The following is a 23554-nucleotide window of genomic DNA, read 5'->3' as shown; positions in this document are numbered from 1 at the left end:
GCGGCCGTCGGCAGCGCGCCTGCGCACTGCGCCCCCCAGCTCCAAGTTTGGAGCTGCGAGCTGCCAGCCCTGGCCCATCATGTAGGTGCAGCAGAGCCTTCCCCAGCACTGCAAGCAGGGGGGGAGGAAACCCCCCGCGCTGCAAGCTGCCCTGCAAAGTGTGCAATTGCACGGCCCCCCGCTGCAAGGAGAGCTGCTGCAGCGAGTCAGGAAAACTCCAGTTGCATGAAGATTGAGCGCTTGCAGTTTGCATCTTTGTTGCAAAACTAGCTCCAGAAGAGAGGCAAGGCAAAGTCTTTTGTGCTCCCCTCCCCATCAAAGCAAAGGGGAAAATGTCTCAGTCGAGAGGTAAGGCTCCTACTTCTGTTCGTTGCAAATATGCAAAAAGCCGTGCATGCATTTTGCAGTGCATGCATGCATTTTTCGGGTATGCAATTGCATTTTGAAGTTTGAGGCTTTCAATGGCTCTCAGTTGCATTTCCTGTTTAGTATGTGCCTTTTTGTCAGCCACACACACACTCACACACACAGTTCCTGTAAGGCAGGGCTCGCACTTCAGCTGTGCATTGACGTTATTTGAATTCTTCTGCGGGCATTACGGAGCCCTTTCTGCCTTTTGCACAGTCAGGACAGGGAGAGGGTGCGGAGGAGCAGATGCATTCGCTGTCGTGTGGTGTGCATGCAAAATGGGCACGGTGCAGGAGAACCGCAGCTGATTTGCAGCGCAAAATGAAATGAAACTTTTGCAGAACTCCGGGGACGAGATGAAAGGTGAAACTCGAGCGGAGTTACCAGGAATTAAATATATACCTATGTTTCCATGGGAAAGTATTGTTCTGGTGCCAGGGCTGAGATCATTTTTCCACCGATCTCTCTCCCCCCCCCCTCCCCGAATAAGATGTGTAACTTTGCAGGGAGCGAACGCGGTGGCCGAGCGGGGGCCGCGGGGTGCAGGCGCTGCGATGGCGTCTGGGGGGGCGTGCGGGGGGTACAGGCAGAACCGTCTGGCGAGGGGCACGGGGGGCGGCGGGGGGGGGGGAGTGGGGGTGAAATATTGCAGAAATGCGGAGGGAATGCAAATAGTTCCTGCAGGGGGACTCTAATTGAGGCGCTGGGGGAGCTGCCGCTGTGGCCATTCATTGTGGAAATAATGCACATATGTCAGCGAGCGGCCACGCAGATGCAGCTTTTGGAAGCGTGTAGATTTGCTGTTGCAATGCATTTTGCAGCCTGGGGTGCTTGCAGCCCCCGGTTTGGCGCTGGGCTCACTCCGGGTCGTTCTGGGCTGTGCTCCTTTGGTGGCCCTTCCAGTGCTGGGGGACATGGCAGGATTTTTCCTTTGTAAGAAAAATGTAAAGTTGTTGTATAATTTATTCCTAATTTGGGTTTGCTGCAGTCATCTTTTCCAGGCAGGCAGGGAATTGTAAAAGTTTCCAATAGGACAAGCCAAGGGAGTTTGATAGGGCGGAATTGAGCAGGATGGGACCCGGAGCTGCTCGCTGGGGGTCCCGGTGCATGGCAGGGGGTGAGTGGGGGACGGCTGCATCCCGGGGGTCCCCCCAAAAATGGGGTGAGGAAATGGGGACACTGACAGCGGGGATCCACAGCGATATCCCACAGCCCCAGTACCAGGAAAATGGGAAAAAGTGAACGGCCAACCCACAGTGTGTGGCCAGTGGCATCGTTCTGCGCTCTGCTGCCTGTCCATCTCGTGCTCTGTGATGGGAGCACTGGTGCTGGAACTCTGTGTGCAGCTCCTCTCCTTGGGATGAACTGAACCACCTCAAATCTGCATTTTGGAGCAGTTTTTTTTGCATTGCACAGGAGGTTCCTCATCAGCGCTCTGCAGTGCTGCGCAGGGCTGCAGAAGGCTGCTGGGCTGCACAGCCCTCGCCCGGCTTTGAACCTGCTCCAAAGTTGTTTGGCAGCAATGGATGTTTCGGTGCTCCCTCTCAGGGTGGGAACTGAGGGGCTGCTTTTGACACAGGGCTTCTCCCTGCAAAGCATCTTGCCTGGCTGCAGGCAGGAACACTCTGCAGCCCCCACACCTGTGCTGTGCAGTGGGATCTGCTTCTATATGGCCGTGAGCTGCTGGAACTGCTGGCCTGGAGCTCAGAAACAGCTCCTTCCTTCTGGCCCTTCCTACAGCAGAGAGCAGTGATGCTTTCAGCATCATCATCCCTGTGTTACACAGCCATGGTACCCGCTGGGCTCCCCAACATTTTGTGATCAACAAAACGTACCATCACTGCACACCAACTGCTGCTTTCCACCGCCTGCTCGTTTCTACCTCCATTCCTCTTTCAAGCTGACAAGTGGTATTTTGGGTTGGATGGAGAAACTGCAGCAGTTTGCTCCCAGCTCTGGCACTGCTGGGACCCACTCTGGAGCCCCAGTGGGAGCAGTGGGGCCTTTGGCTGTCACCAGAGGGATGTTCTTCTGGGAGAACAACTACACGGAAGGTTGCATTCACGGCAAGCTAAGCACGGTTCGATGCTGTAAATCTGAACCCTCGTGGCAGTGGATACGCTTGGGAGTCTTCCAAATTTGTTGCGATGGGGAAGTATTCCCTGGGGAAGCCCACGTTGGAGAAGCACCTGCAAACATGCAGCGTTCTGCCCAGAAATAAGAAAATGAAGGGGAGCAATGGTCATTAGAGCACTAATTATATATACTTCACGGGCACGAGCTCCACTTAACCACGAAATATGGCTGCGCACCGATCTCATTCCCAGTTCTCACAGTTTGTTGCTTCAGATTGATTCTCCTTTCTGCACTCCAGCTGCAAAGGGAACAGCAATAGTGAGAACCACGGCCCACGTGACGCTGCTGAACGCGTACCCTATGGACTTTGATCAAAGGCTCTGCACCTCTCGGCAGCGCTGCATTTCATGGAGAGCTCTCTTCTTCCGCCCAGAAATTGCAACGGAACGAATGCGAATCCAAAATGGTGGACGTTTTCTTTTCCAAACAAAACAAAACAACCGCCGTGGGGAGGCAGCAGGTCTTTGCTCGTAGCAAATTGACCCACGAGCACCGCGTTGTGCAACGCGAGGTTGCCTCGTCAGCACCACCTCAGCGCTCCGTGCTGCCATGACACAGGCACTTGGCATGGGCGGAAAAGGGCCGGGTCTGGCTGCAAACCAACCCATCTCAGCTCAAGTTCTACAGTGTTGCCTTTTCTTTTCTTTTCTTTTTTTTTTTTTTTCCTATGGTATTTTTTTGCTGAATTGCTGTCTGACGATGCAAATTGTGTTGACCCCATTGCATGACTTGTTTACTCTGTGCCACTTTTTGTGATGGAACGTGCTTGCGTTAAGTACTTTTGAAGGCTGGAGCACCTCTCTTATGAAAATAAGTTGAGGGAATTGGGCTTGTTTAGCTTGGAGAAGAGAAGGCTCCTGGAAACCTCAGTGAGGCCTTCCAGTACTTGAAGGGTGCGTATAAATAGGAGGAGGAATGGCTGTTTATGAGGGTGGATAGTGATAGGACACAGAGAGTGGTGACGCACTGGAACAGGCTACCCAAGGAGGTTGTGGATGCTCCATCCCTGGAGGTATTAAGGGCCAGACTGGATGTGGCTCTGGGCAGCCTGGTCTGGTGGTTGGTGACCCTGCTCATAGCAGGGGGTTGGAACTGGATGATCGTTGTGGTCCTTTTCAACCCAGGCCATTCTATGATAAGCAGCACGCAGGTATGCGTAAGGAAGTGTGGAAATGCAGTGCATTGCTGGAGGAATTAAGTAGCACGGGATGAAGGACAGGCAGACGGCTGGGGCAGAATGCAGCAGTGATGTCAGTCAAACAACTGCACTGTGCAGCTGAGCGAGGGGGAATCGTGCACCCTGCACCTCGTGGTGCTGCTCTGCTGCTCCCATGGCATTGCCCTGAGGATGGAGCTGCACCTCGGGCTGTGCTGCACCCATGTTACTGCAGCAATGTGGCAGGAGGGCAATGCTCCCCAGGGCTCAGCAGGGACAGGAAACCATCAGCATATAAAAAGCTTGAACTATAGGAGCAATTATAGCAATAAAAGTGATACGTTGCAGGGGGAAAGGAGTAAAGCCACAGTGTGTTTTTTTTTAGGTTTCTCACTGCCACACCAAGTGGTGCTCATTTGTTTCTTCAGTTCCCAAAAAGCAGACCTTCCTTTGGGGTGAATTCCCTCCTGTGACACACACACACATTAACTGCTAAGGTGAAACAAATGATACTCAATTAAAACCACAGGAGTAATTTAGGGAGCTGAGACTCTTCATTCCTCCAAGAATATTGGCATTCATGGAACACAATTAGCATGGAAGTCACAAAGCAGACTTGTCCATCGCATGCTGTGGTTGCAGATGTATCAGATAACTAAGAAGTTGGTTTGGTTGGCTTGTTTGGCTCCAGAGGCAACCCTTGGCCAATGGGGCATGATGGGTGATGGCTCCAAAAGCAGCCCTGTGCCAATAGGGTGCACTGGGTGATGGTTTGGCTGTGGGGTCACTGGAGAAAACTCAGGGCTGCTCTGTGCATTTCAGCCATGGTCAGAGCTATAATTACAAAAGTTGTTTCATTAGCTGCAGAGTTGCTTAGCTCCCTTCCTTAGGGCCTGGCTGGGAATAGTTTAAGAGATTAGCATTATCAGCTAGAGCAATGTTAGCACTAAAGCAGATCTAGGATCCTGGAGCTTTGCCATGCCAGATATATTCTGCAGCAGCAGAGCAGGAAAGGCCATTCAGTACCACTCCATACCCACACACAGTGCAAAAAGATTTCGGGTTTTTTGCTTTTTGTCTTCCAAATCCATGTTATTTTGCACGTTGACGAGTACAAGTGAAAAAGCGCATTGTAATCCTGGCTCAGTAAAAAGCCATTGGGAGGGGGAAGCCTGAGCCATGCTTATAGGGCTTTCTTCTGCCTCAAAGCCAAACCGAAAGCTCTCCTTCCCCTGGAGCAGGAAATCCCAAACACTTGGTTGACGTTTCAGGGAGTTCATCCCATCATTAAGGTCTCTGGGGTGCGAAAGCACTCGTGAGTCATCTCGGTTTTGGAGATGTTGCAAACAGATGCAGCACATCCTCCACGAGGGCTGCAGGAAGCTGCTGGCGCATCCCAAGTGAGAAGCACTGAAGCATTGTGCTGAGCATCCTTCAGGGTCTGCACCCCATAATAGCTGAGTGTGGGGCAGGCACTGCTCAGGCTGCATTGCTGCCCCAAAACCATCACGTCGAGGGCTTTTGCACATTAGGTTGCTGCAAAAAGCTGAGTGCAGTGAAGCCCAAGGAGCATTGTGCAAGCAGCCGGAGGGAGCAGCCTTTGCAGTTTGGTATTTGTAAGAAAGACTTCAGGGAAAGAAAGTTATTTTTTTTTTTTTCCCCCCTGTTGAAGCAGGAAAACTTCACCGAGCGGAGCTGATCCAGTTTCTTGCTGCTGCTGTTTTGTTAGCCTACTTAGCTTGCCATTTTCTCATCAAGGCTGGGCTCTCCTCGTCTGCACCACGCAGATCAAGAATCATTAGCAGAGCTGAAGCCCAACAAACATCCACTTTTACTGCACTCTGATGAAACCAGTGGAAAAAAACAGTAAAAGTCACAGCTGAGATGCCAAAGATAAGGCAGCAATAGAAAATAAGTACAGGAGTCACCACTTCTGTCTGCAGTGAGAGGCCTTCAGGAAGGCTGAATGGGCAGAGCTGTTGTAGCTGCTTTTGAAAGAGAATCTTCTCCTAAACAAAAATATGCAACAGCACTTCATAAAGCAATGCTCATCAGTACACAGTGGCCTCAGAACAGTGCGTGGGGTGGAAGTCCCAGTATCTGTGTTGTTGAGCTGCTTTACCCCACGGTGGGTCTGGTCCTGGCTCTGCCCATTGCTGTGCTTGCAGCAGGGCCCATCTGACGCTGCTTTATGGAAATTACTGCTTCCTTCCATGCAGTTGTTTCTCTTAAATGCGTTTATTGCTTCTCCAGTAGTTCAAGGGCAGATACAGAAAAATGACACAAAAAAAAAAAAAAAAAAAAAGAAAAAGCCTTTTGTTGCTCTGATGGCTCTAAAGTAATGGATTTCCCTCTGGCACAACCCCGCATTGAGAGGAAAAGGAGGAAAAAAAAGGTTTTCCAACCTTTTTCAGCTGAGGAGCTCCAGCACTGACTGCTGGCTGTGCCCTGGGCTTGCTCTGCTCCAGCTCAGTCGCCCAGCAGCCCCATCCCACTGTGCTGTGCACCCCTGCCCTGAGCAGAGGGTGCATGGGCTGAGGTCCCACGGAGCACTGTGCTGCCCTTGGCATGGGCTCCACGCTCCCCAGGCACTTTTCCAGTACTGGCAACTGGAAGCCATTTAGAGGCACACTTTCCAGCTTAGATTTCAACACAGCCCTTTCTTTCTAGTGCTGTTTTAATTGCCTACAATTAGGGTCTCCCATGCTGCAAAAATGGGAAAGAAAGCAAACCAAGTTTGCCTTTGCAAGGGCTGGAGCTGATTTTTGTCTTCCAAACTGTGGCCTTTTCTAAGGGAAGTGCCAGCCCACGAGAACAGCAGTTGTGCTTGCTATGCCTGCTGGTTTCAGTCCGTATAAATGGCTTGTGATGTAGAATCATAGCATCATTAAGGTTGGAAAGGACCGCTAAGATCACCAACCCCTGCCCACCCCCGTTGTGCCCACTGACCCCATCCCTCAGTGCCACATCTCTGTGGTTTTGGGACACCTCTGTAAATGGTGACCTCCCCTTGCCCTTCCCCCCACTCCCTGGGCAGCTGTGCCACTGCATCACAGCTCTTTCAGAGAGGAAAAGTTTCCTAGAACCGACCTGAACATCCCCTGGTGCAACTTAAGGCCATTAAGGGACACCGCAGTGGGTTTCCTATAAGCTGGGTAACCGCTGGAGCTTGGGCACAGCGATGCAGCCCCTACTGCTCTCCTGATGTAGGATTCCTTCCCCCTGCTCAGAGCTGTTGATGCAGCAGCTCACTCCCAGGCGGACCTCAGCACTTAACTGTACTAATTAAATGTTTTCAGAAACCACAAGATTGACCTTCACTGCATGCCCACAGATTTTTCTCTTATTTAACAAGCACAGGGTTGACGGGGTAACCTATTAAAGGAGGATAGCAGTGCTCTAGATACTATTGTTTTCCCAACCTGTTCCAATGTGTTTTTTGCTTTTTAGCTATGGGGCTGGGAACCATAATCCCTTAATAACCTGCAAGAAGAGCCAGGCTGGAGATGAGGAATGCTCAGCACAAAGTCTGATAGAACAGTCAGCATCCCTCAGCCTGGAGCTCCTCAGTTCCCCATGCAAGAAACCACAGCAGCCAACATTTATCCATAGGGACGCTTACCTAATGGTTCTGCACAGCACAGGGCCATCCTTGAGGAGATACCCTGTAGGAAAAAAAAAAAAAATAAAAGGCAATTAACACAGAGCTTGGCTGCCTTACCTTTCCCAAGGACAGCACTGATATGCTTATTACTCACACAGCTTGGAACCTCTCTGCAGAGGATTTGACTCGCTGCCAAAGGAGCAGTTTTACAAATGAAGGGAGGGAGCAGTGCGGCGTGTGTGTCATGGGAGGACACGGCGGGACAGCAGCATCCCAGCTGCAGGCAGATCCCAGACCATCCCTGGCAGATGTTGCACTCAGAGGTTATCAGTTGTAAATCACTTTCTGGAGGTCAGAGTGATTGCATTCACAGAGGTCCCTTGTAGAAGGGGCATTGGGGTCACAGCAGCACCCATGGCAGGGCAGGGACCGTGCTTCTACCCAGGGCAGCTCCATTCATGTCATAGGCAGCTCCCCTTGGAGCTAACTGGTGATTTATCTTTTTTCCCCTTTCAAAAACATTTGGCACTTCCCCCGCAAGAAATCAGGAGCTCTGTGTCAGATAAGAGGCTGGAACAGCTTCCTGCAAGCAGGGAGCATTCCTCCTCCTCTCCCAACCCAATACCAGCACTCCCAGCACTAGCAAGTACTTTACCTTGCAGCACACACATTAGGGCCATCCTATGCCAGCACCACCCCCATGGAGCACCTCTTGCAGGATATGTCCCCAGGATCTTGCTTTACAAAGGCATTGCCACAGCTGATGCCAAGCAGCAATGAATGGGAGCAGATTCAGAGCAGCTGGGCTGGGAGGGGTCTGGAGATTTGTTTGCTTTCCCTATACAAGCGAAGCTGAACGTGATTTTTTTAATTCATATTCTGATCTTGAAACTCCTTATGCATGTGTTAAACTTGGAGTGCGTGAGCAGAGTCAGTGGTACTGGATGTGCTTGCAGCTGAGCACACACATAAGAATTTACAGGGCTGGGGATGTATTTGCTCCTGGTTGCTAAGTGGGGTGGACATGTGGGATCTGTGAGATGATTTACACCACCCTGCTGCTCTCCCTTGGTTCCTTTTTTCCTATTTCTCCGTGTCCCTGTCAGAAAGCAGTGCTGTACTTGAGAGCATTTGAGAGCATCTAACTGAACATGCAGTCACAAACCCAGCACAGGGAGTTCTGCAGAGGCTTTGACAGAAAGGCTCCTAAAGGGAGTTCTGTGGTCACAGCTCCTGGCTGAGGCTGGGTGGAGAGGTGCAGCCTAGTGGGGTTTGATCCATGTGGGCCTACGTGGGTAGAAAAACATTTGCTCACTTGTGTCAGGGATGCTTGGCTGGATGGGAAAAAGGGCAGGGAGTGCTGTCTTCTGCCAGAGTGCCGTCATGCATTTTGTAATGTGCTCTAAACTGAAATAAAATGGCATGATAAAAATCTTGCTTTGCTTTATTAGATGAAGTGCAAGCACATCCGCACTCTTGGCAGGTGCCTGGCAGAAGAGTTGCAAATCCCTCTGACTTCTGTCTAAATCCACTTGAACCTCAGTTCTTCCTTGGCAGCCTGAGCAATGCATCCCATATTCTGCATCCTCTATCCTTGGTCCTACATCCCATATTTTGCATCTGGGATCCTGCATCCCACATCACACATCTACATCCTGCATCTTCCATCTCGTATCCTCCATCCCACATCCCATATCCTACATCTCGCATCCCATATCCTGCACTTTGCATCCCACATCTTGCATCCTGCATCTTGCGTCCTCCGTCGTTTCTACTCCAGCCTGCATCCCGCATCCTTCATCGCGCATCCTACATCCTATATCCTGTATCCTGAACTCGCCGTGAGTGGGGGGCTCTACCTGTTTGCTGAGGGGCACTGCCAGCAGAGGGAGCATGAGTGAGCTCTGCCATCTGCGCTGTTCAGAGCGAAGTATCATCTTTAATTGTCTTGGTACAAAATTAAGCAAGCAAGCTCTCAGATGAGAAATGAATAGAAGAGGGTTCTTAATGGGGGAGAACACAGTCATGTTGGTCAGAATCTTGATCGTGTTGCCCAACAAACAGAATTACAGGATCAATGGGTATTTCTCTCTCTACTGTGCTTGGAACGTGAATTGCCTGTTTTATCTAAAGGTGGCTTTTCTTGAGATTATAAACTCAGGTTTACATGCAGTGAATCAGCAGCAGGAGATGGCTCCATGGCATTGCGTAAATGTCCAACGTTTGCAGTATGCTGAGGGAGTTCAGTCCATCTCAGCAAAATGAACCTCCTGTGGCTGCTGAGCACGGAGCAGAGGGAATGTCACCGTGCCTTGGCTTGGTGTGGCACCAGGGTTGGTGTCCCAGCAACAGGAAAGCTGTTCCTTTGGGGCTCAGCTGAGCAGTAGAGGAATTCTGTTCCTCTGTTGAGTTTTCCATAGAGTGGGTATGTTAGTGAGGACAGAAGTGTTTGTAGCTGGGCTGTGGTTGGAGGGTTTAAGGCTGATGTGCTCCCAGCATGGCTAAGGCTGTGTGTGTGCGTGTCCGTGTGTCTGCATGCCCTTGTGTCCTTGTGTCCTTGTGCCTTTGTGTCCACATGTCAGTGTGTCTGTGTGTTTCTGTGTCTTTATGCCCACATATCCATGTGTCTTCTTGCCTGTACGTCCACGTGTCCATGTGTCTGTGTGTCCTTATGTCCATCTGCCCACCCACATGTGCCAGCCTCCCACCGCTGCTGGCAGGTGCCCTTTGGTGGACGAAGTAGAGAAATGAAGGTAGCAGCAATGAGAGCAGCCTCATCCTCCAGCTCCTCTTGCACAAAAGCCCTTTTGTTCCACGGGTGGATTCCAGGAGCTTTTCTCCAGTTTGGATTCCAGCAAACTCCCACTGGAAGCAGACAGCCGATGGTTTGGAAACAAAGCAGCAGTCCCTCCCCAAACGCACTGCGGGCTGCAGGCTCCCAGCAGCAGCTTCCCTGGGTGGCAGTGCTGTGGGTTTTCTAATTGGAGATAGCAGCAAAGCACGCAGGCTCCGAGATGGAAAGATGGTGAAGGCAGAGGGGAGATATTGGTGTAATTTCCGTGCTGGGATTTCTCCCCAGTGCTGGCACATCCTTCCCAGAGCTCATTGCAGGAGCCCTGCAGGGATGCTGTCCCCAGTGCTGGGTGCCCACCTGGGTGTGGAGTGGCTATGAGTGATTTGTGAGATTTGAGGCATTTGGGACAGGAGCAGGCTGGAATAGGTTTTTCACTGTAAGTAGGCTGTATGTGCAGGCAAACTGTCCATTTTTCTTTTTTTTTTTTTTACACGTGACATGTTTTTCCGCAAGCATCCCCATAACCACTGCAGATGGGTTTGGAGGTATACTTGCATGGTGCTAAGGAGAATGGGACCTCGGACTCCACGCAACACAGGCAGCATCCCCCAGTGGCTGTCCATGGCTCTTCACTCCAGTGGGTGTGAGTCAGAACCCAGGCGTGTTTGTGCCTTAACTCGTTATTGCAGCACACCTGAGTGCTCGGCACACACAAACAAACCTTGTGCAACGTGGCCACGGCCAGGGTCATCGGAGCTGGAACCGGAGTGGGCACATCCCTGCAACCTGCCACCTCCCCTCTGTGTGGGATGTGCCCAGGAGGGATGTGCTGCACCGTGCTGGGGGGATTGCTGCCAGCTGTGCCCAGCTGTGTGCCTCTGTGTGCTGGGACATCGCTGCTGCTGGTTGCACCCAGCTGTGCCCTTTCCCCCGGCCACTGAACTGGGTGGATGTGCATGTGGGATGCCTTCAGCCAAAGTGTTGTAATATTTTTAATATGAAAACCTCCTGTGACCTGTGCTGAAAGCCGTAGGCAAGCAAAACTCTCCTATCTAGCATCTCCCACTTGCGTTAGCACTTGAAGTGTGATGGATTTGGGGCTGTTTTGTATTGCATCTGTTTTGGCTGGGAAGTGAAACCCAAGGTCTCAGTTCATTTTTGGCTGGTGGGGATCTGGGGAGGCATAGAATTGGCTCACTAGGATCACAGAGTCATTAAGGTTAGAAAAGAATACTGAGATCTCCAAGTCCACCTTCAGCCCACTCCCTCCGTGCCCATAACCACATCCCTCAGTGCCACATCCCCACGGTTCTGGAACACTTCTGGACTTGGTAACTCCTCCATTCCTTGGCAGCTGTGCCACTGCATCATTGCTCTTTTGGAGATGAAATTCCTAATATCCAACCTGAACTTTCCCTGGTGCAGCCATCACTCTCATCCTACATCATCGCAGGACTCATGTCAAACCCCAATCAAAGCATCCCTTCCATTCCAAAGCTCTTAATGCCTCCAACATGCAGAGGTGCAGCCATACCAGAGGGCCCACTGACCTCCTGCAACCAAAATATACAGGCAGATAGGGAGAAATGGCAGCCCTCTGCTTTCTGTATTGACACAAATAAACACGGCAGCCTGCAGCCTGTTTGCAGGATGTGTTAAGAGAAAAATGGGCAGAGTACAAGAGCTGAGCCTGAATCAGGAAATTACCTTCCAAATTGAATTACGGAAATACAGAGCTTATTGAAAGGCAGGCAAATGGGTTCTGATATTTGCACAGTTTGGTGTCGCTGCTGTATGGTTCAGCACTGCAGGAGCACACAGATTAGCCTGCTGAGTGCAAAGCTTTCTGCATGGCCTTCCTCACGTGTTTCGTTCTTGTGCTGCTTTCCTGACCCGTCCCTTGCAGGAGGCTGAGCTCACCCTGCAGCACACCCAGAGATCTTTGCATTGTGTTTGCACCTGGGCAGAGCTGACACAGACTGGAAACGCAGCTCTCTTGCATCGGGACGCAACAGCGAGCAGCAGGGCGTTGCACAACCTTCGCACCGTGCACCTCCTTGCAGAAACCCTGCTATTTTGGTTTGGGGCCTCTCCTGCTCAGGGTTGATTACAGGTTGCAGAGTTGAGTCATAGGAGTGAGCAGAGCCTTGCAGCAGTCCCAGCGGTGTGGGTGCTCACAGTGTCAGATGGGGCCATGGGATCGTGGTGTGGGGCAGCAGGAGAGTCAGGGTGGCGTGCTGCTGTGGTCAGTGGGAACTGTACTGGGATGCATGCAGCATCCTCTGCTTGCAGGCTTCCAGCTGCACAGCTTTCCAGACGTTGTCTGGCCAGATAGGGATGCAGGGTTTGCCGTCACCGTGTTGTTAAATGGGACTAATTGATGGATTGGTTTTGGAGAAAAGCAAGGGAGGAGTGGAGGGCTGAAGGTCAGAGGAAGTCAGGGCTGTGCCCTGGTCTCTGTGCCTGGCTCTGTGTTTCAGGCACATCCTGACTCCGGATCTTGCCACATCCATGACAATCACAAAAGCTCCCTTGCTTTTCCTGCTTCCTGTCCCCAAATGCGGTTTCTAAGGGGAAAAAAAAAAAAAAAGAAAAAAGAAAAAAGAGACAGAGAAGTGTGAGCTGCAGCACGGGTATGGAGTGCAGCTCAGGGGCTGGAGCTGGGATCCAGGAGCTGGGATCTGGAACCTAGGATGTAGGAGCTTGGAGCTGCTGCAGCCCCTTTCCCAGCAGCCCTGCATTGAGTTGTTAAGGAAACAGATTCCAAGCTGGCTGTTTCCAAGGAGTTCTTGCAAACAACATGAGGGAGGACGGGGATGAAGGAGAAGCAGAGTCTTCATCCCAGCAGTGCAGTGATGGAGGAGCAGCCACAAATGGCCAGGCTTGCTTGTTAGCAAGGAGAGAGCACCTGAATTATTTTTCAGGGAGGCAAATAAAGCACAGCAAGCACTTTAGTCCTTAGCTTGGCTTTTGTGTTGAGCCTTTAAGAGCCTCTTGCATGCTAATTCCTTTAACAAGGAGCTGGAAAACAGATTTTCAGGCTCACTTTCATGGTGCTTGTATGGACACCACGTGGAGCTTTTGGTTTCCTCCAGAAACAAGGGCTTGTCTGAAGCTGTGTGTCTACAGGGGTTTATGGAGCTCAGCTGCTTACCCTGCCTGCTCCTGGCTCTGAGCATCACACAGCCCTGGAAATGTGATGGGAGGAGATGGAAGTGATGGGAGGAGAGCTTCCCAGGAGGCTTTCATCAGCTCCAACCATTTTGCATGCATTAACCTTCAATAATTTGCAAGCATAAAGAATAAAGCTACAGGATGATCTTTAGTAACTCAAAACTTTGGGTATTTTCACTGGAAGCCTGCAGAACTGGGCATTTGCAGGGCGTATGGGACTTCAAAAAGTAAATCTAATTTCTTGGTTGTTCAAGAGGTGTTTCAGCTTGAGGTTTTGCAGCAAGCCATGGTCATGAGCTCTCGGTCTTGCAGAGGAGATGCTGATTTGCCCTTGTATGGAAATGCACCGAGCATCTCCGTTCTGCCCTCACTTTGGATGGGGTGTTGCTGGCAGAGCTGAGGACACAAAGTAGGGAAGGGGCATCGTTTGGCTTTCACGAGTTCTGAGAAAACCAGACAAAAACCCAGGAATTGTAACGAGCTGCTTTTATCTCTTCAAAAGGAGCAGAAAGAGGCATTTCCCTCCTGTGGAATTTTACCACCAAACTCTGTGCTAAAGAGTGTTATGTGAAAGAAAGTGCTGCTGCACGGCTATTGAACATGGCTTTAATAATAAATTGTGGTGAAGACAGAACTGGTTAATATCCTTTGAAGGAAATAGGAGCTTTTTGTGGCAAGGAACCATTTACTTTGGATTAAATCATAAAAAGTTTTTGACTGCAAAGAAAAGTCTGGAGATGGGGAATGGGATTTTCCTTCAGAAGCGAAGGTTTGTTTTCTGCTACAGCATATGTGGGCAGCAAATTCCTCTGTCTTCCTCTTTATTATTCCCCATTATGTTCCCTACCCTTCCGCCATGAAGCTTTGAAGTCTCATTTTTCAATATTGATATTTAACATTGCTCTAATAGAACGGGGCCAGCCCCATTAATCTCGGCGCAATGGTGGGAAGAGGTTAACAAGCCGATTGGAGGCTGTATTTTTCTCCCCTCCCGGAGGAATTGGTTTAAGACCTTCACAGGGAAGTATTTAACGTGTTTTCATTAAGTCAGTTTTTCTTTTTCCTGCTGTAGTTTTGCCTCCAGACGTGGCTCCAGCAGCGATGCTGCAGTGGGGCTGAAGGGAAGGGGTTGGAAACAGAAGGGCTAAAGGACTGGGGTTGGAAACCAAAGGGTTTAAAGATGGCCATTGCAGTACATCGTGTTTGTAACTGCTTGCAAAAGGAGGTGGATTTAAGTTATGTACACCTGGGGTGTTCTGCTGGATCAGAACAAGGGTGGAGATGTCTCTGTGCACCTCTTGAAACCAATTTTGTTTTTTTAATATATATATTTTTTTCTCAGTTATTCTTAAAACTTGGCTTTTGAGGTGGGTGTTTGTGAAGGTCTCTGCACGGGAAATTGCAGGGGAGAGCTTTCAGATGAGCGTTAGCACGGAAGCTGTGAGGCTGATGGGCCACTGATGGTTGTTTACATGGAAAACTCACAGCTTTTTGGATGCTGGGGAGCAGATGTGCAGTCACATCTGCACGTCAGACCGTGAGCCTTCTGCACTCTGTGCTTTGTGCAGTACCTCGCTGGGGCTTTCCATGCTCAGAGCTGCAGTGAGCCCTTGTACTGATGCTGAACACCTGCCCTGTGCCACCTGCTGCCCAGATCTGCAGTCTCCAGAGCTCCATTTCTCTGTTAGATGAAGTTGGCCACTGGATTTAAACTTCCCGTGAGGGACGCAGGCAGATGCACAGATGTGATGATTTTCTTTAGGAAGCAAAGCTAAAAATAATAATGATTCATAAAAGCGCTGTGAAAAATACCATTTTTTTTCTAGTGGATGGAGCAGGTAACATCCAATTTGCTGTGTGATTGAGCTGCCTCCACGTTTGGAGCTCTGTACAGATGACTTCTCTCAGCAAGCTGCAGTTTCATCCAGCGCCGTCGTTCAAAGCTGGTGTCTGCTGTGGCAAACTGGAGGGTGTTATCTGACAGCTTGTTTGGCAGTTGTGATTGAAAAGAACTGATCTTGGGACTAACATTTCTTTAAAATAAAAAAAAACCTTCAGACATAAGTGCCTCAGACACGTGGGACCCAGCACTGCCTACCTTCCTGGGGTCTCTTGCTGGGTTTCCCCATGTACTGTTCATTTGGCAGCAGGTCTTGACCAGCTCAGACCACTTGCTTATGCCCTCCCCATTGTGCTTATTCAAAGCAATCAGGGTTAGTTTTTTTTTTTTTCCCCCTTCTTTTCCTTTTCCCTGCACATATGCAAGGAATGGTTTGGGCACTGGGTGCTCTGTTCCCATCCCTGCTGCTCACCCTCCAGGGTCCCCCCACTTTTGCAGAGCCTGCTACTTAGGCAGGGCTCATGTCTTGGAGGAGCTGTAGAGCCTCGGCTGAGCTCCCTCACGCATCTGGGAGAGCCAGCAAGGGGGTCCCTGCTGCATGGTCAGGATGGCTCATGCTTCCTTTCAGTATGACTAACTCTTCGTGGTTAGGATGGCTAACATTTCATGGTCAGGATGGCTGATGTTTCATGGTTAGTATGGCAAACTCTTCATTTTAAGATGGCTGATGGTTTATGGTCAGGATGGCTAATGTTTTATGGTCTAGATGTCCAATGTTTATGGTCAGGATGGCTAACTCTTCATGGTCAGGATGGCTCACGTTCCATGGTCAGGATGTCAAACTCTTGATGGTCAGGATGGCGAATTCTTCATGGCCAAGATGGCTAATGCTTCATTGCAGGATGGCTAAAATTCGAGTCCTCCCACAGCAGTTCCCACTCACAGGCCTTCCCAGCTCAGTCCTGACCCATGTGTTCTCTGTGCTGCTGCCACTGCTTTCTTCTGTCTCAAAAAGAAAACCCCAAAGAACCGTTAGGCTGTGTCTGCGTCTTGGCAACTCGAACATGTGAACAGATTGTACTTCAAAAAAATGGCAAAGTTTCAAAATATTGTATTCTGTGAAGAAGAGACAAGGAAAATAAACTCCCCAAAGTGCAGATTTTATTTCACCAGAAGGCGGAGGGCTTTTAATATTTATTTGGGTTTGTCATCTTGCTACTTAGTTCTTCTGCTGACACCACTTGTGAACCATGGCAAGATTGAGTGCTGCGCAGTCGATTCTGATTCATGTTCAAATGAGGGTAATTTCCATTCGGTTCATTTGTGCTCTCCTAGAGCCACCTGAGAGCAGCTTGTGAGGTATGACTGCAGCACCTGAGGCTGTGCAAGCAAATCCATCAAGGAAAAAACAGAGGAGAAACAAAGCAAATATATACTTGCTTCCCTTATTATTTTGGTGGCTGCGTGCACATCACTGCAGCAGAGTGGATGGATGGATGGATGGATGGATGACCAATGTGCAGAAGTAGTGGTGTGCTAAGAGATGGCTGCTGAGTGTTTGTAGGAGAAGTTCTGTCTTATTCCCATGTGCAGAATGAGGATGAAAATACTGCTTTCCTTCTGGATGTGATTGTGTTGTTTGCTTTAACTGTAAGAGGATGCGGGCAGGTTTTGGAGGCAGAGGTGGGATGGGAGAATGGGAGACTGCTGGGGAACAGGGGTTGTTTGTTTGCACTGCAAGTCCTGTGTTTGTGAGATTCCTTTTTAAGCTAAAACATGACAACATCAAGAGCACCACTATGGATTTAGCACCCTGTTGGATCCCACGTGCAGAGCTCGGGTGAGAAATGGGATCTGACATAGCAGGGTTGGTGTGCTCTGGTGTGCCTTCTATGTGCAACTGGGAAATTGAGAAGTGAAAGGATCACAAACAGCTCTGCGAGCTGTAGAAATTCCTGCACTTGTCTTCACATTTATTTGTACTTCCTTTCAGAGCAGCTCCTACCTCTTGGAAAAATGGAGAGCTATTCCTCATGTCTCTGAGTGACCTTGTTTCTTTTAGTTTGCCTTTTCTGTGTTGGACCGGGAGCTGCCTGGAGCTCCTGTTGGTTTTGTTGTTGTTGTTGTTTGGTTGGTCGGTTGGTTTTTGCTTTGTAAGTTTGCTGCTCTGCAGATTTCTAGCAACAATAGCAAGTGTGCATGGCGGTTTCCCATGAATGCTTTTCCCACGAGGTGTCAGCTGGGCTGCAGCAGCCTGTCCCATCCTGGAATTGCTCTTTGCCAAGCAGAGCGAGCGTAGTCTTGTCTTTTGGAGCAAACAGACAAACAGCAACAAATAAAGTTGGCAGTCTGCATTGACTAATTGCTTCAAAAAGGTTATTTTCAGAGCTGGGTGCTTGCACTTTGATCTAGCACCCCTCCAGCAGTGGGATGCGCACACTTCTATCGACCTGGGCTTGTGTCAAGGGGAAAAACAAACTCAAACATGAAGGAGAGTGTTGAGAATAAAGAGTAAAACTCATGCTTAAAAGAAAGAGTAATTGATATAAATTGTTAGGTTGAAAATGTTTGATGCCTAAATTAGATGCCTGTGCCTTTTTGGGGGGCAGCTGGGGTTTTCTTACACACCCAAACAGCCAGAGGTTTACCTTGGGGTTTTGGTGACATGACTTATGTTTTCAGGTCATTCTATCCGTGAATTCAAAACCCTGTGTTGAAGTGTGGCTGTATACGTTTAGTCATAAAAAGCTTCTTGTGTTTCTCTGTCTGCCTGGCTCTCATGTCTGCCTGCTGGACTCCCTTTCCAGCACAGGCTGCATTTGAACTGCTTCAGAGCTTGAGCTGCATCCAGCTCAGAATGGCTTGGCCGGTCAGCATGAACAGAAACAAATGGCTTTGAAGCCTGCAAACTTCGTTCTGCTGTATTTTTGCTGGGTTTGCATAACTTTAATGACCAAGAGGTGAAACGTCAGTTTGAACAGAGTCAGAATGTAGCTCTGGACGTTCAGATTCAATCTGAAAAAGGTTTTTAATCCTGCCGGCATTCACAGTTATGGTTTAAAATCTGTCTAAGAAACATTTGAAGGGATTCTACATGGGTAGGGCCGACGGAGGAGAAATACCTTTCTTTTTGCATTTTCACATGGGCTGCCTTTGCCAGAGCTCTTGCCTGTGTTCTGTACCAAGTTGGCAGCCAGACCGTGCAGGTCTAAATGAAGCATTGCTGAACAAAGGCACTTTATGTTTTGAACTCTGTGCCCCGAGTCTACACCACCAGCCTGGCCTGGCATTTATGTTAAATAAGGTCAACAAATATAGGCAAGCTGTATTTCGCAAATTAACCACCAACCCCCTCCCACCAAAAAAAAAAAAGGCCTTTCTTTAATTTTGCCTCTTTCTTGTTTCACAGGCAAGAAGAGAAACCCTGGGCTGAAAATTCCTAAAGAAGCATTTGAGCAACCACAGACGAGCTCCACGTAAGTCACCAAAGAGTAACAGAGAATGAAAAGCAAACCACGGGCCCCAGCTGCCTTCCAGTGTTTTTGGGAGTGCTGCTGGGCTCATCCCTGCAGGTCTGGGTAATAAGACCCTGCCCCAGGACAGTGCCTGGGTTCGCTGTGGCACCGTTAGAGAAGACTGTAATTAGCAACCCCTGTATTTTTGGTGTAGCCCCATTGCACCCTGCCTGTAGCTGCCATGGTCTGTGTCTCATTTGCTGCTTCGTGATGTGTCCAGGGAAAGGAAAATATCATGGGCATCTGATCTTAACCCCTGTGGCACTTCTTCCACCCAGATTGATTTGGTCGAGGCATAGAACCCTCTTTCCCTATCTATTCAGCCTTGCAAAAGAAAACATTGTGTTTTTATGGCAGTTTTTCCAGCTCCAAGCTGCCTGGCTTTCTTGACTCCTTGAGGACTGCCTTTTATCAGCCCATTACCTTGTACTGGTGATCAGAGCTCCATCCCTTTTTCCCTAAGGCAATCCCTGGGCATTTTGGAGCAGCAGCCAGTGAATGCACACCATGAGAAAGCTGAGATCCTAATTTTTGTGTTCATTAGAGTGGGTCAGCTCAGATTCCATGCTGTGCTCATGCCATGGGCAATGATTTTGGCAAAGAAAATCAGTTCTGCATGCTGGAAGCAAGGTGCTTCCCAAGAGCCCCATCCCTGGCAGTGCAGAGCTGGCACCTTCCCTTCCCCGAGAGAAGGTGGAAGATGTGGTGAGAAGCTGAGCCCTCCCCATCTTGCCTTTGCTATTTCTGGAAAGGATTAATGGAAACGAGCTTTTGCTTTTGACCTTTATACCCACTTAGTCCATATTTCATATGGTCTGACAGAGGTTTGGTGCTTGTCACCTCACTTGCCTTTCCTAGGACCAGGCTGCAGTCCCAGCCTGCTGGAGGAGCACATCTCACACGGGGTATGGATGTGAGGAATGCCAGCTCCAGCAGCTGCCTTCCTGACACCTTTTTAGGATGACTTTGAGGACCTTGGTTGTATCTATTGAACCAACGAAGCTAAGAGACCCACTAGGTGTGAGGGCTGCTGGTTTGCTGGTTTGCTTGGGGGTTTTAAATACTTGTTGATGGAAAATAGGGCCTTTAAGGAACATTTCACGTCTTTTCTCTTTTCTCTCCTGCAGGCCACCCAGGGATCTAGACTCCAAAGCCTGCATCTCTATTGGCGAGGAGGTAAGCTTGGAGGTTATGGTGAGGAGGAACCTTTGGGGACAGGTGACCCTCCTGCTCCAGGCAGGCTGCTGCTGGCATTGCTTCCTACTTCACTGCAGCCAAAATAGGGCAGGTTGGCACACACCAGCAATTTATATGTGCAGCCCTGGGGCAGCTGCAGAATGCCCTGCTAGTGGCATTCTTGCTACTGACCATGCTCCAAGTGCTCACCTATCACTCCTGGGTCCCATTTGTGTTTTCCACCTTGGAAATTCCTGCCTTGACCTGGATAAGGTGCAGCTAATCCCCTGGAAATATCCATTACAATCCAAGAGACTGCTAGCAGCAGATTTTACTCTCCTTTGCATCTGCTTTGCTGATTTAAAGCCCTCATCCAAATTATTTCCCTTTGCTAATACTAGAGGCCTTCTCCTCGAGAGTCTTAACTTAGGGTAGATCTTCCTGTCCTGGAAGCGAAACTTTCTGACAGCATGGAAACCTGTCCACCCGATGCTATAAAAACACAGCAGGAAAAAAAACACCCCAAACCAAGTACAGCTATTTTGATAGGAGAAAATGGCCCAGCAGCATTCAGCGAAACGCTTTAAAGCTGGGCAATAAATTTATTAGGTGCAAAAGATAGGCCTCGGTGTCAGCCAGTTAATTTATGAAGTGAAATACTAATGCAGAGGTGTTTTATGTCGTCTATCTTTGGATGCTTTTCTTTCATTTTGGATCTGGTATTTTCCCTGGCATGGGGAGGAGCTGGGAGGTGGACAAGAGTGTGAGATGCCTCTTGAGCATAGCGGTGCAGCCCGAGGCAGAGCAATGCTGCCGCTGGAGCTCCAGGAAAATCCCTGCTCCCTGCAATCCGAGGGAAGGGGAACATCCATCCCAGCCCTCCCTGTGCTCTGTGCATGGAAACAGAGAGGCAGTCTTCTAAAACACAACACTTGGGCTTTCTGATGGATGCAGATCTGTGGCTATCTCAGAGAGGCCAATGTGCCACGGCTTGAATTTCCCGTGGACCCATCACTTATTTGTCCAGCCAGTTCCTTTAGGATGCGCTCCCCTCTTCCTACACTCATCCCAATCCCTGGAGAAATCCACTTTCCCCTTCTCCCTTTAAACTTCCCTGCTAATTTGAAGAGCTCAGAGCACGTCAAAGTGCTTTCCTGGAGAGGGTCCCATGGAACAGTAGCAGCAGTGTCAGGCAGTCGGCGATGCTTAAATCATGCAGAAACGTTGAGGAGGGCTCCTTGTGCAGGGGATGGAGCCTGAGCACAGTAACACAGTGTATGGGCCCTTGCAGGCACGGGTCGGACTGCAGGATTTTTCTGCTGCGCAGGCAAAAAGCGGTGTGGGATTATGTGCTGTGAATCAGTTCATTATAACCCGCTTCTTTCTGTAGGATGATTGACTGATGTGGTGGTGCGTTCAGCAAACAGAATGGCTGGTTTTAGTAGCGAGAGCATATTTTAAAGATCCAAAAATAATAATAAGCAAAAAAAAAAGAAATAGGGCTGCTGCACAATATCACAGCAGAAGGGAGAAGGGCAGGTTAAAATGCAAGGCTCCAAACAAAGTTATCCTTTGTGTAAGGCCAGCAGAAGGAGACCTCCAAGGCCAGACAAAATAAATCCTTTGTGGTTTACAATCGGGGCACACTCGGCTAGCTTTTGGGCCACCTGCAGGTCTGAAGAAATAAGCCTCGAAACAAACCGGGGATGCTTCCTTGAGTGTTTGGAGGAGGAAGAGGAGGGAGGAAATTTAAAAAAAGAAATAGGAAAGCTGAAGGTGATTTCTGTGGGGAGGCTGCTGTGAGGTTTTCCATCCCATGTCCTAACAGATGCGGAGGCTGCAGGTGAAGGGTGGGAGGATGCAGGTGGCATCCCACCAAGGAGTCCTCCTTCCTGCATCAACCCCAGAGCTCTGCTAATTACTGTGAAGTAGTTAATCCTCCATAGAGCTGCTGGGGGCCATGGTTTTGTTTGTAGCCTCATGGAGCAGATAGGGAGGTACCCAGTTGAGATGAATTTACGTGCTCAGGGTTAGGTTGTAGGGGAATGATGCTCCTTGCAGCCGCCTTCTTGCTAATGGCTTTCTCCCTGCAGAACTTTGAGGTGAAAGCTGATGACCTGGAGCCCATCTCCGAGCTGGGACGAGGTGCATACGGGGTGGTGGAGAAGATGCGGCACATGCCTAGCGGGCAGATCATGGCAGTGAAGGTAGAGTGAGCCTCCGTGCTTTCTGTGTGTGTTGTGTGGATGCCTGGACCAACTTCTTTCCAATTGGAATCTTCTTTCTTCTCGGGGCAAAGAGTGCTGATTCACACATTCAGTAGATTCAAGCCCCATTTAAAAAAAATTGGGTGTGTTGAAGAAGAATGATACATAATGTAGCTCAAGCATCACGGTTCATCTGGGTAGCAACATGTCTGTCTTTGCTAGAATTCTAGAAGCAATCTGCCATCATTTCTTTAAAGTATGCATGTATTTTTCTAGCAAACCTCAATTCAGACCTCTGCATAGTACTAATAAAGAAGACTGTACTGTAAATTCAATTGCATAAGATCATTTTCTTCAGCTGGTATTGTTTTAGTTTCTTTGGAATGGGGAATTTTTGTTGGCTTTTTTTTTTCTTTTCCCACATTTTGACTGCTGCAGTGGGGTCTTGGTTCACGACAGGTTTGTTGATGCTATTATGAAAAGTTTTCATAACAGCAGCTTTGACTCATAAGCCTGCAGCTTAAGGAAATAGTCATGGGAAAATTTGTACCTTGGGAAAGGCCAATTTTTACAGGACTGAGTTTTAGCTCAAATTTCCTTTCAGAATAAGAAAAAAGGCGAAAAAAAGATGCAGAAACTGGAAGCTATGAGCAAACAGATGACATCTCTTCCTTGGGAGACTGGGAAGTGCCCACTTGCCAAAGCCATGAGGAGCACATGGCCTTGGGCTCTGGGAATGATGCCATCTTATCCCAAAGTCCAGTGATGGAATAGATGTGCACTACAGCTCCAAAAGGCTTTCCACCAGCCTAGAATTTGATTTCCTGCTACTTTCTCCTCTCTTAAATCACAGTGTCTTTTGGTTGTTGTAAAAAAGGGTGGCATTTGTAGGGAAGAGCAGAACACCTGCATTTTGAACTGGGGTGAGGAGACCTCTTCATCCACCTTCTGTGGCATTTGGGTGGGTGTGCTTGGGATGTGCCAATGGCAGAGGTGTGACAAAGGATAAAGGCACGACGTCAAGGCATGGTGGCCAACCTGGGCACCATCAGCTGCAGTAGCATGGTGCAGAGATGCTGCCAGCCAATGCTAAACTGCTTTGTGTTCCAGCGCATCCGAGCCACGGTGAACAGCCAAGAGCAGAAGAGGTTATTGATGGATCTGGATATCTCCATGAGGACAGTAGATTGCCCCTTCACCGTTACTTTCTATGGAGCACTTTTCCGAGAGGTATGGCACTCTGCAAATTGACCATGCTGGATCCTATTCCAGGCTCTGAATTGCCTGGGCTTGCTCCACATGCAACTGTTTAAACTAGATATGAGGTATGGTAGGATTGGAATTTGCTCAACCTTGAGCTGAAGGACTTTCATTTACACTTATTTCTTGGTGAGCAGAGAAGGGCTTGGTGCTGGCTGTGTGTGGTGGGGATGCCCAAGTGCCAACGATGCTGATCTACAGCTTGATCTGATAGTGTAAATATTGTCCTGAATTGTCCCTGACTTCCTCCACATGAAGTCAAAAATATGGAAAGCTTTGAAGTG

General features: G+C 49.2%; 1 protein-coding gene and 1 long non-coding RNA gene across 3 annotated transcripts in view; one reads left to right on the top strand and one right to left on the bottom strand.

Moving 5' to 3' along the window:
- Positions 1 to 40: 40 nt before the first annotated feature.
- MAP2K6 (mitogen-activated protein kinase kinase 6) overlaps positions 41 to 23554 on the top strand; it is a 45302-nt gene continuing 21788 nt past the window's right edge. Inside the window, exons 1-5 of one of the 2 annotated variants that reach the window (XM_010721466.3) lie at positions 41 to 348; positions 18522 to 18588; positions 19755 to 19803; positions 21897 to 22010; positions 23121 to 23240. In XM_010721466.3, the coding sequence (XP_010719768.1) occupies positions 333 to 348; positions 18522 to 18588; positions 19755 to 19803; positions 21897 to 22010; positions 23121 to 23240 (366 nt within the window). In that variant the 5' untranslated portion in view covers positions 41 to 332. Of the gene's footprint in view, positions 349 to 545; positions 772 to 18521; positions 18589 to 19754; positions 19804 to 21896; positions 22011 to 23120; positions 23241 to 23554 lie in introns of those variants that run through there. The other variant, XM_010721465.3, reaches the window with a different exon arrangement.
- LOC109370562 lies at positions 5346 to 8094 on the bottom strand. The gene is made up of 3 exons (XR_002120804.2): positions 7960 to 8094; positions 7323 to 7365; positions 5346 to 5947 (listed from the first exon to the last, which is right to left on the bottom strand). It is a non-coding gene; the product is annotated as an uncharacterized LOC109370562 (long non-coding RNA).

Source organism: Meleagris gallopavo, chromosome 20 (assembly GCF_000146605.3).
Source record: "Meleagris gallopavo isolate NT-WF06-2002-E0010 breed Aviagen turkey brand Nicholas breeding stock chromosome 20, Turkey_5.1, whole genome shotgun sequence".
NCBI lineage: Eukaryota > Metazoa > Chordata > Aves > Galliformes > Phasianidae > Meleagris > Meleagris gallopavo.
This window is presented reverse-complemented; position numbering and strand designations above follow the sequence as displayed.